Source organism: Carassius gibelio, chromosome B13, assembly GCF_023724105.1.
Source record: "Carassius gibelio isolate Cgi1373 ecotype wild population from Czech Republic chromosome B13, carGib1.2-hapl.c, whole genome shotgun sequence".
Taxonomy (NCBI): domain Eukaryota; kingdom Metazoa; phylum Chordata; class Actinopteri; order Cypriniformes; family Cyprinidae; genus Carassius; species Carassius gibelio.
Window position 1 is genome coordinate 20,252,941 of NC_068408.1, and position 18,881 is coordinate 20,271,821.

Consider the following 18,881-nt stretch of genomic DNA (forward strand, 5'->3'; position numbering starts at 1 on the left):
CTGCAAGTAGCCTACACACTGAATTAAAAATAAACAAGTCGAGACCCGTTTTAAACATGCTGATACTAAGTTTCAGACAGGTGTACATGAGAGCTAGCTACTTCTAATGACATTTTCCTTGACTCACATGCAGTTTCAGGTTTTTCCCGGATATGTTTTTCATAAATGTGAACTTCGCTAGTAGTCACACTGCCTCCGGCAAAAACCAACACAACTTTAACCCACTTGGAATGTTAAAAGAGACGAGGATACAATAATAATAAAAAGTCCAGACAGTTTTTCTATTCATGTCAACACAATTTTATTTACACACAATCAAATTATTCTCTTTATTTGACAACACCAAAAGACATAAAAGAAAGAGAAATGGTCTGTCAGACCTTTGAGAAAAGAAGTTTAAAATGCCTTGAACTATTCACCGCTGAGACGGCTAATCAGTATTGAGGCTGCGGGGCAATCGGGCAGCTTTTCAATGCGCTTTGCCTTTCATCTCTCACTGGATGGAGGCGCTCAATTAAAAGCCTATCAGTTTGTAAGTAAATCAACGCCTATCAAAGTTGTCACATCAAACAAAACGATTATTATTGCAACCCGCCTCCACCATTAATCTCTTTCTGCGGTAATCCGCTTGACAGGTCATCTAGGAGAGCAAGAAAACCTGGAGTGGACAGTCATCAGCGTGAAAGAAATGTATATTTGGTTGGAGTACTCAGACACATTGAAACGGATAACCCTGATCTATGACAAACAATAAACTTCGCTGGTTTGACCTATGCGTGGCAATCAAATCATAAAACGCAGTTTTATTTAATATGCTTAAATCTCTATAGCCTAAAAACAACATCTCACCCCATCTACTTCATAAAAATAAAGTATTAATTTTTAATGTAAAAGCCTATAAACGTGAGGTTTTTATTTATCCTATCTCACGCTCTCTCTCTCTCCGTCACACGCGCTCTCTAAAATCAATAGGCCTATTTACTGATTGCATTTGTTTTTTAACATAGTTTGAGTGTTCTAATATTTAGAAAGTTAGAATTATTTAACCATATAACACACAGGCCTTGCTCAAAGACATGCAGATAGTGTGCTTATAATTTTGAAAACCCTAGATTGTAGATTTGAAACAAATAGGAAAAATATATAGTTTAACAGCCTTTTCATTCTTAGGCTACATTAAAATTACATATTTGTATAGCCTACATTTTTGAAAGTGCAAACAGAGGAAAGACTTCTGTATCACTCCCTTTGCTAATACAACACAGATTCAAACAAACACTAGTGTCGATATCGGCCATTTTAAACAAGCTGAATGCAGAATCTTTCTTCAGTGTGTAAAGATGTGTGACTGTTTTCTGCACAAGCTGTCAGCGCGTGACACACTGCGTGAGTTATTAGGGCAGAGAAGGGTAACCATAAATTTCCAGCATCGGAAAAAAAACAAAAAAAAAACAAAACAAAACAGGAATTCTCTTTATTGTCTCCATGACGAATGAGCTTCTGAACCAGATACCAAACAGTCGGTATTACCCTTAAATGGGAACATATTTTTTTGAGGGGGTCATAATTCATATTATTTAAATGCAAATGTATTTTCATACATCTCGTATCGTCATGTTTATGCATGCCTAAATATGCTATAGCTAGTAATTTACAGAGGTGCCCAAAGCAGCCGAAAACATTTTCTGTAGTCAAAGTTGAGGACGTTACAATTTCTCAAAATAAACAATAACGCATTTCACACGGATTATACTGATTACGCACCCCTCCCTCCCCTTAAAGTTAAAAATACATTTGTAAGGTTCGCAGACATTAAGTGATGGGAAAAGCAAAGTAAGCAATACAAAATCAGTTCCAATAAAAAATACAGTATTTAATCTATTTTAGTGCTTAGAAAAACTCACGTAAGTAACTGCGGGAATTCAACTAGCTCATGTTTTTTAAAAAAGGAGAACATCTTATTTTGCGTAACATTAGGCTACAGAGCGTTTCACTCCGCTTCCTTTCTTTCGAAGCATTATAAAAAATAACCAGAATTTAAAAAAACGTCTCTTCCTTCACCAACGTTACACATGCATTAGCTACAAAGCATTTCCTATCATTAACTTTGGTAAAAGAGACCACAGTGTGAACCACTTTACCTGAAATTACACATACGCGCTCCGATGCGTTACGACAGGTGTGAACATTTGCAGGCACCAATCCTTTTATTTTTTATAAAGATGGTCATTTAAATACATTTCCAATGACGTCCTATGAAGCAGCCTAAATAAATAAATACTTTATTCTAGTGCGCCACCGCGAGCATAAGATACGAGACCCTACTTGTCTCCACACGGTCTGCGCGTCCCAAACTTCCGCTTGTGGGAGGATCCGCGGTGACGTCATGGCGCTCCCCACCAGAGCGTTTGTGCGTCTCTAGGATCATTCTGCTTGAAACAACGCTAATATTAAAGCTTTATCGTGTTGTTTCATCTCAAACGATTGTGTGAACACACGACTTGAACAGTTAAATATGATTATCTAAATTATAATAGTACAGTGAAATTGTAAATGATTTATTATACGTTGTACAACACTTTAAACACATGCTTTGCAAATTCGCCTCAACTTCCAGTGATTAAAACGGTTACCTTTTCAAACGAGAGCGGCCTGTATCGCTAGCAGCAATGTTACTCATCATTATTTTCATGTAAGATGTTATGAGCAGCTGAAACAGATTTGATTGTGGCGCGTGCTTCCGTTCAAGATCAACTGACACGAGCACGCGGAAGAACTAAAGCTTCATTCGGAACGTAGTTTAAAAGTTTATTTTGAAAACACAAAGAACAAATTTCAGTCTTATGAGCAGAGAAACGTTTGTGGTGGTCCTCGTTTGATGCGTCTTTCCTTCTGAACTGTCATTTGACTACAATGGCACACAACGAGTCAACGGTTGTAGTGAATGGAAGTCAGGTGCGTGAAATGTGGAGAACACGTCGTCCTGTGACCTGCATTATGTATTCAACCAGAAGACACCCAACACCACAAAGTGTTTTTTTTTTTTTTTTGTGAAGTCATGCAGTGTCATATGGGTAAATGTATTTGCTGTGACAACTTTAGTCAAATGTATTAATACAAATATTATAAACTGCTTAAATTGTTGTAGACTGATATAATAACAGTGGTTTCATTCACATAATAGCTGTATGTGAGTTATTAACTGTCACAAACTTATTTTAAATCTCCATCAGTTCGGTATAAAGTTTAAGAAGTCTATTTCTTGAAAGAACAATAATAAAGCTGTGCAATGATACTCAATTAGTTTCCTCTCTGTGTTTCATTGATGCAGGTGTCCTGCATTGGGCATGATTGGGAAGACATTCCAGATTTTCTTGGGGCAAAATATGGAGAAGTAGCAAGAAGATTAGATCTCAGCTTCAACCAAATGAGGTAAGTTATTGTTTGTGTCTGAGTGTAACTCTTAACAGGCCGTGATATTAGGAGATCCACGGTGATGGGAGACAGCGATGACAGGCATGGCACCTATTCTGCACATACTAGATAACCATATGGATCTGAGAAGGGAGAGACATCATTTACCCCATAGGTTTTGTAACAGGAATATGGACTACATTATTCTCTATGGAAAGACTGAGAACCATTATTACAGGTAGTATGCCATCATATGTAGTTTTAGCACACTTTTGCTCTTTAAAAGTGTTGACTGCAGATGTTGGCAATGCACATAAACGGATTAATATCATATTTCGCTATTAAACATGTAATATTAGTCTCAAATTGGCTGAGAGAGCCCTTGTGTGAAGGATTCTAGAACGTAAATGACAGGATCTTAACCACAAACAACATCTCTGACTCAATCTAGGTTTTGTGCAAACAGTCACACCTCTGCATTAAGTGCAATTTAATACATGCATTATGTGCATTACGTCGTCGGCCGTGTCATTGAGACATCAGAGAACGGCGGGTACAGTAGCGGCGTGCCATGCTGTGGCCAGATAAAAAGCCTGATCAATAAATGTGGCATGTTAATGCTGAGCAAATAGAATAAAAGATTCCTTTGACAGGACATGAAGAAGCACCTTGTGGCAGCTGGGGAGGGGGATGCCATTTCACCAGCAGGACTAGCAAAGCTGATCTGACAACTAAAAGAGAGGAGATGATGGTTATAAGGTGCCTTTGTTTCAGACTTCTTTTCTTGACCTGTCAGGCCTTGAAGGACTCTGAATGGGCCTCTTTTTGTCATGTGAAAATTGTCATCTTGAGGCAGTTATCTGTGCTGAAAATGTGGATTCTTCCATTTAATTGATTCGCTTTGCACTGGAGTCTGTCACATTAATAATTGCCAAATCCTGTGCTGCTTCAGTGTGTCGCACATAAATGTACGCTTATCGGCACATTAATATTCCTAATGAGCATTTGTGACTGACGACCTGGAGGAGGACTGTAGAACCCAGAACCATCGATATTCAGGTGTAAAAAAAAACACATATACATAATATGGATTGAGATCATATGCATAAATTATAAAATGTGCCATACGGAAAGATGTAATTGTTTCTTCAGTCTTCATCAGACATCTAAAGCAAGTGGTTTGTCTTGATGTTTGTTCTTTAATGCAGTGGTCTTTATTGCATCAGTTTCTTCTGTAATATTTCCTAATAGTTTCACCATACACACAGTAGTGAAATATGCAGCATTGCTACAGATAAAAAACGCTTGCACTGTGGTTTATTGCCTTTGCTGAGCCCAATTATTTATAACTTTTTATGTATAAGATAATTACAAGAATAGTTGGGAACATTGATAGGCTACTAATGGGAATGCTTCTAGAACAAGGTTGTGTTCATTGTCTTTTCATAAAAATAAAAAAAAGTGCAGGATTTGCATTATTGATGTAGTGACGTGCACGCAGAAGAGTGAGGTTTCACCACTTAGGTTTTAGAATAACCCCAGTCTTGTTCACTTATAATCACACTGCCAATAAAGATGATTTTTGGCAACAGGGCTTGTCAGCAGAAAGCCTCCCTCTTTGACATCTGTATGTGCATATCAAACACAGAATGCCCAAAAGCTGGCTCTGAAATCATTTTTTTTTTACCACTTCAAGGAGCCTTTGAGTAGAACAGAAGGTTCTGTCACTGAAGCTGTTTTGGTCATATGCTTTGTTGGGGTTAGGGTTACATTCAGTGTGAAATTTAATTTATAAAGAGGCATGTGATCAGAATAAAGTGAGGATGTGGCCTACAGTCAGGATCGCTCTGCTTCGTCTGCCATGTTCACACAAAGACCCCACAGTAAGAAGTTAATAGACAGACATCCTGCCCTCTGGCATGAGGACTTAAATATGTGAACATGACAAAGTGATGGAAAGGTTCTTTTGTTGTCCTCAGGGCTGCCACAAGACAATCTAGGTCATCCAGAAATGAACATTTATATGGGATGTGTCACGGTATTTGACTATTCATCTAGATTGACTAGTTTTAGATTCTTCGTTTTTTTTTTTTTTTTTTTTGCAATGGTTTGCAAGGTTAATCCCTATCTGATTAAATTTTTAAAGGGATACTCCACCAAAAAATTTAACTTGTCATAATTTGCTCATTTATTTCTTTCTTCTGTGGAACTAAAATATATTTTGAGAAATGTCAAATTTTTCGTACAGTAGACATTAATGGTCTCCATAGTTGTGTGGTTTACAACATCCCTCAAAATGTAATCTTATGTTCCACAGAAGAAAGTCATACATTTTAAGAACAGCATGATGGTAAATAAATTATAATTGACATTTTTTGAATGGGGTATCCCTTTAATTCATCCTCTTTAAAACATTGCTTCTTCAGACATAAACGTATAGACTGACATCTTTGACCAATGTGTTGCCATAAATGTTGCGTTGTACAGTTTGTAAAGATCCTTCTGCATCCTGTTCCTTCAGTTATATTGAATGATTTGTCTCATTTTAACAACCTCCCATAATTGTGTATGACTGGGGTGAGGTGACCCCCCCCCCCCCCCAAAAAAAAATCCCTGTTCTCTTCTTATTTAAAATGTAAAATTCATTGTTTACTCACTTTTGTTGTTTCAAACATGCATGACTTTCTTCATTCTGTTGAACACAACAGTATATATTTTATAATGTAAATAGCAATATATGTATTTTTGTATGAAAATTTACTGCTTTTGTGCATATAATGAAAGTCAATGGGACTCAAAACAAACCATAAGAAATAGACAATTCAGTTGTGTTCCCCAGAGAAAGACATGGAAGTTTTGGAGTGACCTGAGAATTAATGACATAATGTAAGTTCATTTTATGTATGCAGATCTCAGACTGCCTAATTTAATGAAATGTATCATGAAATATTATGTATAACATTATGATGTCTTAAGTGCTACCTGTAAAGATCAGTTAATACAATCAAAAATTTGAGTTATTGTTTTGAAAACTTTTATAATGGAAGCTTTTCAGTATGAAGACACAGTCGTCATCACAGTGATGTACCACAGCCCAAAACCATGTGCACATATGCAGACTGTGTTACCTGATGTGAGAGGTGTCAGAGAGAATCTCTGCAAACACGCATGTGAAATCACATTCAGTTTATCAGACCTTTCATGAGTTACCTTTTGTGTGGTTTTAACGTTGAGTTGGTATGAAGGTGAGACGGTACCTTTCTCAAGACTAGCCATGAAAAGGTATTAGATCATAAACAGGAGGAGTAATCCCGGGTCAGAGATTGCTGTCAAAGTGTCCCCTCCAGTGTCCTAGAAATGTGTGGCTTTGTAGGGAGTGGATGGTGAAAGCAAAGGGAATGCTATTGTCTTGTCTGGTCCTGTCCAGATGAGGGCTAAACATGATGGCCCTCAGTCATGTAGAGGAATGAAGCGGCTGTGAATGCCTTCTCCGGTGTCACTTTCTGTCTAGGAGGTCCGACAGGCTGTCTGTCATCAGATTCAGCTTATTACTCCACCTTGCATATGAGCCAACAGCCAAATCAAGGAGAATATATTTCAAAGGGAAACCGTTATAAGTTGTATAAAGCTTGAATGTAAAAGCCAAGCATCCAACAGAATTTAAAATGATGCTCATAACTGCACAGCTGGACTCAAGATCTTGAAATTTGAGTTGACTAGTTATCATCCAATGCATAGGAATTTACGCATTTACTGACACAAAAACCCGCGCTCACCTGCGTATACATCTTGAAGGCAAATCAAATATGCTAACTTGCATTTTCAAATGGAGCCGCTTTAAATGTAGACAGCCTGTCACAATGAGACGCAAGTAGTCTGATGAAAACCGAACAAAGAAGACAAAGTACGGTGGCTGGGTACATCGAGAAATGAAATGTAACCTTGTATGGACTGTCAGCATTGTCGTTTTATATTCATATCTAAAGCACATTATAGTATTACACTCCAGCTCATGCTTCACTCATCTGTCTCTCTTCATTCGTCACGGGCGAGACTTTGTCTTTCAAGCCCCCGCGCGCCAACACCAGAAGGCTCCTGTTAATTGACAAATGAGAGCCTGCGACATGAAGTGCTCCCTCAACATCAGAGCAAGGTGGAGTCTCCTTTTTGATGGGGCTATTATTGGCATAAGCCAGTAAAACGCATTGCTCTTCTCCGAAATGAGAAGTGACAACGGTAGAAGGGCCTGTCACTGTCTTCCGGGTGTGTTCAATCTGCTGCTGTGCCAGTATGTAGATAAAATGTCAGTTAAGAGTACGAAGGAGAAACTGTCGAAATGAAGTCGTCAAATCACTTAGCCCGCAGAGGGTATGGAAATTGATGCTTTTGTGGAAATGAGAATTTTTCATATCTGATCTATCAGGCTTATTTAGCGTTAATATTTGGGAACAGCCCAGACTGTTTGGCTTGCATTAGAAGAGGATGCAGCTTTCCTTTAGCCCTGTCTAGTTTGTTAGACAGGCGCAAGTGGCGGAAATGGAATTTATGCATTTTCATTCAGGGTGCCGCTCATATAAATCAACTATGAAGCAATAAAATCTCGTTTAATTTCTCAGAGCAAATTTGTACCTCTGTGATTGCTTCAGGAGAGGATGAGCTGACAGGCAAAATTGTGAGAATACAGAGAAACCATTTTGGATACATTATAGTTGACATGTTTGTTACTTGCTGCTTTGCTAATGGATAATTTAAATAAATTTAGTGTGTGGCGGTTGTGCGTCTTTGTTCCACTGCAAAGATACAACCCAGTAATGCTAAAGGGAATTATTTTAAGGTCAAAGCAAACATGGCTTTAAACGAAAGAGAGAATTTCTTCTTAACCAAAGGATGGAGTGAGATCTTGACCGAAATCATAGTATTTGTTTTTGGGTCTGATCTCTAAGCCACATCATTATGATTTATGCATTGCTATCTGGAAGTCATCACTCTAAAAGTTCAACTTTAGTGGGGCTAAAGCAGTAATTTGTGTTGTTAATGTCATGTAAATGTTTTAGTCTGACTGAAATCAGACTAGACCCTTTCTTGGCAACGTTGGACTAACAGAGCTAGATAATTGTGGATTAAGATGATTGTGGCTCGTCTTCAACCCTCATGTATACACACATTTACACATGTTTCAAAAGGAAAAACAAAACATGTATTTAATCCTTTGATTACCGATGTCACGTGTACTTTGACTCCACTATTCAAAAGGCACTGTAGCTAGCATGTAACTTTCTCACCGCCATACCTCCATTCTCATGTGCTATTCACTTTCAGTTATCGTTCATCTTGACAGTTTTTCTGTTTTAACAGCAGCAGGAAGGCACGCCCTCATCTTGACTTGGTATTTCCAGCCATTTCTAATGTAGATGGCCTGAACTTGCGGAGCCACACATCCTTGTCCCTTTTGCATGGCAGTTTTTCCTGCTCTTTGTATAAACAGAGCTGTGCTTGTTTGCCCCAGGAAGAATTAAATCCAGTTGATGTGCAATATCTCTGCGGCCGCCAAAACAGGCACCATCGTCTGTCCGGCCAACGAGAGGGGAACGTCATCAAGTCCTACCAAATTAGTTTTGAAAAGTTCTTGCGGGCAAATCATGCTTTCTGTATTTTGGTTAGATGACAATCTTGTATCTGATAAAAAACATTTTTCTTCCACATGTTACTGCCAAACCGCAGCAATATGGTATTCATTTAGAGGTCTGTCCTTCTGTCCCGTCTGGATGGCAAGAGTTAAAGCACAGGTATGAACACACAGACTGACGCTAGTGTTTGGACTTGAACCGCAGGCTTAAGCACCCGACCCACGAAATGAGAAAAGCTTTCAAGATGCTTATTAGTACTTGTTGTTTTAACGAAATATCTCATTTCTAATTCCACTTTCCAGGAACATTCCATGTTGAGTGGTGGAAAGGTCTCCGCTTTGTCAAACGCTCACTAATCACCCTCTGTTTATCTCACAAACCGCCTAGATTGTAAATGTCAGTTCTGTCTGCTGACTTGTGTACTTTGGTTTTGAAATCATGCTCTCAAGACTGCTGCTCTGACATCTCAAATAAATGAATGGCTTCATTTTTGTAGATGTTTATTTCCAAAAAAATCTAGTCAAGTATGAAATAATTTTACGTGGCTTTCCAATATCATCTTCACCTATCGGAAATGCCTGTGCATGTTTTGCGGTCTGATGCCAAAAAAGTCATTCTATTCTGTTCTGCTGTTACAATGCAACAAAAGAGCCCTGATGGCAAAATAATTATCTTTAAATCATTATCAGCATTTCCATCGGCCAAATATCTGTTTGAATGCGCTGGACGGCCCATCTCAAACCGTCGGTCTTGAATGGAAGGGAACGTCTTTGTTCTCTTTTTGTTCAAATTAAATATATATTGGGTACAGGCGTCATTCTCTCTATAACTGCATCCCTGTTTTATTGTATATCCGAAGACGGATGGTGCGCCTGTGACATAGTGATTTACAGGCCCTCAGTTTTCTGTGGCAGGGCTTTAGAGAGGATAGCTGACATCCAGCCAGCACTTTGGAGGGGTAGAATAAAAGCTGACGTTTTATTGGCTTTAAGGAAGAGAGAATAGGAAGGCCGGTCACACAGGGGAGAATAATAGTTTCTGTACTTTACTTTTCTCAGGCCCTGCCAGCTGTCACAGAGCCCCCCCAAAAAACGGAGGGGAAATTTATAGGGTATTATTTAGAGACATGTCAGCGGTAATGACTACAGCTATGATTTCAATTATCACCCACTAAATGTAGCTTAATTCACTGTGTTGGTGAACCTAATGAGTGAGCCTGCCATCATTTTTCAAAAACTCGATACCGTGCTATTTTAATATTTTATGTTGACCGTTGGCTTAATTTTCCTCCCTCACGTTTGGCATCGAGGAAGGCTGGGTCCCTCATGGGCCGTTGTACCGTCAGCATTATGTAGTTCAAAGTCTTCCCAGGGATATATTTTTCCATTGACAGAAATCCAATTAGTTTTAGTACGCAGTCTGGCTGAATAAAAAGGCTCTTAAAATCTACAGTATGTTTCCTTACCGCTTTAGCAGAGCACAAACCCGGTGATGGATTTTTATAGCCTGACCTGATGGGGCCCTGCATGGCAGACATGCCCGACTCCCTTCCTCTGTTTTGACATGTTTAGAAACAAACGAGTTAGACATCACTCTCTCTTCGCTTTGGAAAGAGGTCCGTCAATATCGCTCCGCCTTCAGGTTCTCATTCATGTTGATCGATTATCGTAAAGCTTAATCCACAAGTGGCTTTAACATGCTAATGAAAAAGGATGTTTAATTTGTCGCTGACATGTTTAGTGAAACGCTATTTTCGCTGTGCTGACGCATGGTTGACCTGCGACGGGCAACGGCTGGCATCTGGGCTGCTGGTATGATGTGGGTGCGGAGCTACAGGCCTAACGTTAAATCTGTGTTAGTCCATGGTTCGCTGCCAGTTTACGTCTTTTATCACGCAAAGCCATCTCGCTGATTAATGATGTAAGCAACTCGCAGGCATGGAACTTATTAGTGCTTTGAAGCAAAAAAGAGCCTGCCATACTTTAACTTCCCCCTGGACGTTTCCCAAAGGGAAAAAAAGGAGGTTAGCAGTTTGGAAACTGAACAAAGGATTCCCCCTCGGTACTATCCTCCGTGTGCTTGCTCCATGACACTTTGTCTCCCATAGTGTCTCCTAGCGAGCCGGTTCTGAAAAGCGAAGACAGATACGCTGGCTTTATCTTGCCAAGATTTGAAAAGAAGATTGTAGCGCCTTCCTATGTTTTGAAGTTTGGGGGCAGTTCTTCAGCCGGGCGCTGTGATAAATGTTAACGCTGTGTGAATTCGTCCAGCCACCATAAAACACACTACGAACCCTGTCATTAGGAATGTACCCTTCCAAGTGCTCGTCGTTATTAGAAAATATTTGCCGTAACAGTTTGCGGATAGATGCTGCCCAGAATAATAAGTCAGCCTCAGTGTTATGATTTCTGTTAAACAGTGGTGTGCCACCTGGAGAGTGATGAACTAGAGGGTACTATCCAAATCGCTTGCTTTGCAAACGTGTACCATCCCAGTTTTTTTTTTTTTTCTTCTCTTGGCCAGCATACCAAAACCATACAGGGGTTTAAACAGCTGCTGCAGATTTTGAACACAGCTGCAACACATTTCCCCCACACATTTCAGAGCCGCTTAGAGCTTTTTCACAGCTAAAGCACGTAACAACTATGTGCTTCCTTAAAAAAAAAAAAAAAACATTGTATGGAAAATAGGCATGTTTATCCTATAGCATTTTGAATAACGGGTGTATCGTAAGGGGGCCTTTTTTGTGATCTTGTTACCAGTTAGCAGCTCACATTGTCATTCTTAACACCTGCTGGATTGTGTGTTTTTCTTTTCTTAAATTATTCATAACAATCTCTGCAAATTATCAGACCTGAATGCTGAATGAATTTGACTTGAATTGAAGTATTTTTCCCCCCTTAATTAAACCTTGAAACTATTTAGTGTGGTATTCTTATTAGTTTGCATTTATTTACTTCAACAGTGCACAAAAATGACAAATTGTTTAAATAATTGTAATCCCAAATAAGTAAAAAAAATTTTTTTTAAATTATATATATATATATATAATTCAGTCAACATGCAACATGACATCGAGGATATCATCCATTATGACATGCAAAAAAAAGCTTATAAGATTTAATGTCACTATATCATGTCTGTGGCAGTTTGACTAATCTCTGGCATCTTTGTTTTCTTTGTAGCATACCCACTGCATTTTATTTTTTATTTTTCAGTGGCCAAGAAATATGGCATTGAATAGTATTGATGAGCATGAATTTAGAACTCTGGAAAAGAGCCATGATCAGCTCAAAATGCTGAATTACAGTGATTTTAACTTTTAACAGAAATTTTACTAAGTACAGTACAAATACACTTTATTTTTTTTTTCTTCTTCTCCAGTTTACTGCCTTTTACCTATATACCACATACTGGTCATGCAAACAATGTCACAATACCTATGAGGTAAACAGGCATTGTTTACAGCTCAGACAGGAGTCTGCTGTTATCTGGATGTTTGGTGATGTTTAAGGCATTTTCCCCCTTGGCTCTGAGACTGCTTTGCTTTGGTCTTGAGGAAAGAGTTGCCTTTTTGTGTCTGGGTCTGTTGGTCTTCAGAGTCCGTTTTAGAACTAAGAGCGTGAGGAATCAAAATGCCCACTACGAGAGGAGGTGGGATATCCTCATGAGCCTACATTCTCAGACAGACATCCTAGACTGCCCCTACACCGGCAGTATGCGTCTGATCTGAAGAGAGTTTGCGTCAATAAGATAAAGGGGTTCAGGTGAAATCCCTTTACTGGACCTTCTACAAGAGCTCTCAGTGGGACGGAAGGGATTTCATAGACCTGTGACGTAGACCTTCTGTTCCCGTTAGCCCTTTCTTGGCTTGCATAATCATGGATTCTGCCTACTACCCTACATAGTCAGCTGTCTTCAGCATATGAATTATCATGTAACCTCATGAGTGACCCGTTTGTAATTTTAATCTTGAAATGTAAACTTGCTACCAAACTTGTAAGCCATGTGTTGTGTGATCGGGGGCCATATGTATTCAAAAGAAAAAAGCAGGCCTCTTCTTTGTGAGTAAATCACTCGCATATGTGACTAAATCTTCACTCTGGGCAACTAAGCGATGTCTAATATTAGCCAGTGGCTAAGAAATTCTCAGATTCTACTCGCCAGTGTGTGAGTTGGAGGCTATGTATAAGTTTAGCACAGATCTTTAAGTACATAAGTAGTAAATAAATTGTGATAATGTTGAAGTGCCTTGTAGATATTTTATGAGTGAATCTGTTAAAATAGCCTTGGGAGAGACATGAGCTACTCCCACAACTATGCCTACAGTGACAAGTACTTATTATAACAAAGAGAAATATGATCAATATGAAAAGCAAAATGCCTAAAGTAGTCTAACAGACAACAAAGCCAACAAAATAAAGGCTACATTTTGTAATTTATTTGTACATGTTGGCCAGCTAGATAGCTAGTTAGGCTAATTAGCATTCCCATACCTCTCATTTCAATTTTGTGCAAACATACAGTGGAAAATGAACTTAAACTTAATTATTTCATTTTTTGAATGCTAGATTATAGTCCTAGTCATGGTCTTTTTCAAAAGACATTTAGACACTTTTTGGTGAATAATGTAATAAATAATGTAACTGATAATAAAACATTACAGAATCTTATTTCAAAGAAAATAAAGTCAAATTAAATAAGCAGTTAACTCAAGCAAAAACATTCCATGGTGTCAGTGTTGCCAGTTAAGATGTTCTGAAAAGGCTATTCTAAACATGCTACATAAACATCACAGGCTAATACACATTAAGTGTCGTTAAGGAGTGATTTTTTTTTTTAAATCTCTATATTGATGATGATTTTTTTTTTTTGCTCCTTTTCTTTGTGTCACTACCTGCCTTGTGCCCCTGATCATTTTCTTTTTCCGGTCATATATGCATACTTTTAAGAGCTCATAAATGGCAAAACTATTTTAACTGGGTGTTCCATGCATAATTAATGCATTATGATGATATTATATTATATTTGCAACATGACACAAAGTCTTTAAATTAGTCCAACATGACGTCTTGTCAAATCTTATGATACTTCGTTTCAATTTTATTTTATTCTAACATTTATCTTAATCATTTTGATGATGATCAATCAGTACTAAAATTGTTAACTGTCAGAAAATATTTTACTTAATATATGGGTGTAGGAGTGCGTGATGTCACAAGGGCACGCTGCCTGCAGCGCCCCCCAGTCATTTTGCGCCTTAGGCAACTGCCTATGTCTCCTGTACCATGGGCCGGCCCAGTGTAAACAATATTCTTTGTTGTCTTTTCCTGTCAAAATAAAGGTGTTTTTTTTTTTAATTCTTCAGCTTTTAAGAACTGCTGGGTTTTCGTAGCGGGTGGAGCTAATGCGCAAATGACAATCTCATTGGCTGGCGCTCACCTATTATCGTCCCTGTTTTTATTTCAGCAAATCAGTTTGAGCACAAAACCAGATTAATATTCATGAATCCAGCAGCTCATTAATCCTTAGAAATACTTGGTGGTGTGTTTTATAGTTCTTATTAGTAGAATTTGTATCCTTATCCTGTCAGTGTGTGTATATATGTATATGTATAAATAAATTATAATACAATTTATATTATTATTATTTATTTATTTTATACAGAAACACTGAATGACCAAAAAAGCACCACCACCAGTCCAGTTAAAATCTTCAGTTAAAATGACTAATATGCATTCAAACATGGTTATCAAGTTCTATTATTAAATAATACTTGATTATTATAATGCTTGACTGACTGATGTTAAGAGTGTACTTTCAGATATTTAAAAAAACTGTGCCATTTTACAAACATTTTATATAAATATCTCTCTCTATCAGTCTGGCGTGTAAACTAAAAAATGTAATAGCCAATGTCAATTCAGTTGACGGTATTTGTAGAAGGTTGAAAAATCCTTAAAATCCTTAAAAATAAAATTTTAATAAATTTTAGTTGATTAAAATATTAAGCAAACATTGCCTTCCATCAAATCAATCACAAATAGAATATTGTGTACGCTTATTTATGAGTATAACAGTAATATATGCAGTCCGTGCCTTTATTTATTTGCTTATTCATATATTTATTGACTCTTTTAATTTGTATTTTTTATTTTTTGGAAAGAACCACCGTACCATCATATAGTCCTTTAAGCCTTTTTTTTTTTTTAAAGAAAAAGTAAAGTTCTATGTAAGAATGTTCATAAATGCAATTCTTGAATAATTCTGAATGAACTGACTTTTTGGAATCTGGACCCTGGGTCATAATTTCTTTTACATTTTAAGATCTGCTTATTCAGTAGATGTATCAGCCATCAAACAGCGGTTTAGGCAAAAGAAAGCTTTTTACCTCCTTTTGTTTGAACTGGGCTTCTGGGCTCGGAGCTCTCGGTAAGACCATGCTGAGGACATTATGGCTTCAAAGCTAGTCCACTCAGTGTACAGTATTGTGTGCTCTGAGCTGTTTGCAGTGTGATTGCCGTGTTTCACTCCACACCATGTCAGTGTGTTAGAAATTCAGTACAAGTTGCTCCTGCTTTTCTTGAGTCATTTGGAAAGTTTGATTTAAGTGTGCAAAATGAAGAAGAGTAGTAGAGTGTAGTTGCATCTTGATTTTTTTCACGCAGGCCATTACTGCCTGGAAATAAGTCGTGACGTGCATCACTAGGTTGTTTTGTGAAGTTACTCACCATGACACATCTTTGTCCAGCCTGCTGGAGATATAAATGACATGTTCTCTCTCTATAGAATCGTAGTCACAACTGGTTGGTGGTGTGTTGCAAATGTGGATCCTTCGACAGGCCATGCAAGGCAGTTTAAATTAATTATTAGCTTTATAGCAGCCCCTCAGGCCGTGCTGAGGCAGCTGAGCCCTAAAGGGGGCTAATCCCGCCCTGCTTTACAGAAAATCAATGCTGGCCTTTGGTGTTGGCATGCCATCCGGGTAGGGGGACACATGTCAGATAACTCCTGATTTTTTCATGAGGTGTGTTTTGAAGTTGTAAAACCAATGGGAGGTAGCTGGAGGTGCTAAAAATGAAAAGAATATCCGGAAGCTACGATAGGACGGCCAGATTTCTTATGAGGGTGTGACGAGTATTAATGAAACATGCAGAATGAATAAAATAAAAATGGAGTTTTGCTTGATCTATGGGAGATTGGAAATGGCACGGAGTTGGATGATGCTATATTGAGTCAACATTACAATATTAATTTTCTTTTATGTTACACTTTGACTTTGTTTCATTTCTCACAACTTCCAACCTCTTATTTAATGTGTTTGGAATATATCTGTACTTTTATCTCTGAATCATTTATTAGGAAGCAGACAGTCTTTTCTTTTCAACACTTAGAGGTTACTGTTGGATGAATTGATAGTGCCATTTTACAGTTGCTAAAGTAACTGTCTGAAATGAGAATGCATTTCATAATGTGTGCATTGCATTACCGCTTTCTCTGTGAAGGAGAGAGCTTTCATGGTTTCATCAGACTAAACTTCTGCTGGCATAATCTTTGGATCAAACGTACATGGAAAGACTATGACATCAAACATTTAGTCAGGAGTGATTTGTGATTCAAGTGAAAGTCAAACAGGAGACCATGAAAGTGTCTTGTGTGTTACAAGTTCTCATTTTTAAAGGAATAGTTCACCCAAAAATGAAAAATCTGTCTGCATTTACTCAACCCTCATGTCTTTGGAAACACAGATGATTTACTTTCTTCCTTGAAACACAGAAGTTATTTATAATAGATGCTAAAGCTGTTCCTTTCCAAACAATGATCAGTTAATGGTCACCTTTTTTAGTGACTGACTACTTTTGGTCTCTTTCTCAAACAAAGCCTTTCATATGGCTTTAGAGTACTGGGTGTATGAGTGGTTTGGCGTATTGAGTACTTCGAGCTTGACAGTTACTGGTCCCCATCCACTTTCATTGCATAGAGAGAGATGCTTGGACATTCTGCTAAATGAATGCCATTGTATTCAACAGAAGAAAGTAAATGCTGATTTATACTTCTGCATGGATGTTCTCCCTTACGCCGTAGCCTGATGTGCACCTCTCCAAAAATCTAACAGTGAGTCAATTCTACACGGAGCGCAAGCGCTGTGATTGATCTGCTGGAATCCCTCCCTCCGTATGTACTTTTTTTGTGTGTGTTTTTATGTGCACTTAAATTTATTTTTATGTTACACGTTCTTTTATAGAATAAAACAAAGCAAAGAACAAGTGTCTTATTATTTATTATACTACATAGCATTATACATCAGTAGTTGTCAGCGACAAACAGTGTTAATCTGCGATGGTACAAAACCTTGCGGAGATGGAAAGAATGCCCTCTTCTCCTGTTCGGTTGTTGTCTTCTTTTTGTAGTTTTAAATTATTTATTGATTTGATATTTATTTGTTGCCGTCACTGCTATAATGTTTCTCCGTTGTGCCGCTTCTTTGGCTTTTGTAACTGCAGGTTACACCAACAACATGTCTGTGGACACTGCAGACTAGCGGTTTGCATGTGTACCGCACATCTACGCGGATAACAATGCAGTAGTATAAATGAAACCTGATGCATAGCCTACGCTGTAAAGGCTACAGCGAAGGTTGGAACAACATGAGAGTGAGTAAATGAGACAAGAGAATAGACTGTTACTACTGCATTTATATCACTTTATTCATGAGTGCTCAGGTCCAAATGTCTAGTTCAGATAGACTCAATCTGAGTGTTAGGCTCTGACCCCCCTCTCTCAAGGCTGGCTTGCGTTCAATGAGAGGTGTTATTTCTCATACTGCCCCTCTCTCGCCATGCTGAAAGCTTTCTGGCTACAGCTCCTGTTGAGGTGCTGTTATCCTTTGGACACATGTGGTGGATGTTTCTCCCAGCGGCTCAGCAAGAGGCCTCTCGTTATCTCAGGGGAAGCCCTCCAGCTCATCTGAGGGGGCGCATCCTCTCAAATCCCAAATGAGGGTTCACTACGTCCCCTCCCCACCTCTCTTCACACTCACCACCCCCGCTGGCCCTCGCAATCCCGGACACCTCCTGCATCTCTAATCCTTACACACCATTTGGTTTTCCTGAGTCTTGTCTCTGCCAATCAACAGCAGCAATGAAAAGAAGGAAATTTGTCTGTTTTTGTTTTTTTTTCTCTTTCTGTTGAGGTGATAGATGACATGATGAAAGTGCAGATACATGGTAGGTTTGCACCCGTCTGAACTGAACTAAATCGAGAATGCCTTTTTAAATTCCAATTCAGTTTGAATTGAATTGCCAAATGGTAAACACAATTGTTGTTTATATTGAAGTAGAATTCAAATATGACACCCTTAAAAATAAGTGTTGCAAAGGTTTTTTTTTTTTTATTAGTTTCTTTGCAGCGATGTCATAGAAGAACCATTCTAGGTTCCTCGAACCTTCCAGAAAACCATTATTTCCTGGTGTGAAGAAGATAATAATTAAGAACCTTTTTCTACTGTAAAAACCTTGTGCAATGCAAAGTCTCCATGAATGTTGTTCAATTACGGATGTCAATAAAGAACCTATTGTTTTTTATAATTAAATGATAATTTAAAGAAATTATGCTTGTTTTATAAAAATACAATTGTATTATTTTTAAGTGACTTAAAGGTGTTGTCCTACAACATATGGGTTATTTACAGAAACATTAGATTATATTATGGACATATTGGTGATTTATTATGAGTTGGTTTTGCCACCATGATTGTAAACCGCAATTACAAAAAAAAATCTGAAATGTCATAAATTGTACAGGTATTTGGATCAACTACAGATATTTCGGCATCGTGAC

General features: G+C 38.1%; 1 protein-coding gene and 1 long non-coding RNA gene across 4 annotated transcripts in view; both read left to right on the plus strand.

Annotated features, from left to right (window-relative positions):
- Nucleotides 1-2,420: 2,420 nt before the first annotated feature.
- LOC127970000 (leucine-rich melanocyte differentiation-associated protein-like) overlaps nucleotides 2,421-18,881 on the plus strand; it is a 277,953-nt gene continuing 261,492 nt past the window's right edge. The window contains exons 1-3 of one of the 3 annotated variants that reach the window (XR_008156467.1): nucleotides 2,421-3,074; nucleotides 3,332-3,432; nucleotides 4,068-4,744. Coding sequence is in view for 1 of the 3 variants with exons in the window: in XM_052572167.1 (XP_052428127.1) it covers nucleotides 2,914-2,955; nucleotides 3,332-3,432 (143 nt within the window). In the remaining 2 variants the exon portion in view is untranslated. Of the gene's footprint in view, nucleotides 3,075-3,331; nucleotides 3,433-4,067; nucleotides 4,745-18,881 lie in introns of those variants that run through there. The other 2 variants (XR_008156466.1, XM_052572167.1) reach the window with 2 other exon arrangements.
- Nucleotides 4,755-9,528, plus strand: LOC127970002 (uncharacterized). The gene is made up of 2 exons (XR_008156470.1): nucleotides 4,755-9,200; nucleotides 9,344-9,528. It is a non-coding gene; the product is annotated as an uncharacterized LOC127970002 (long non-coding RNA).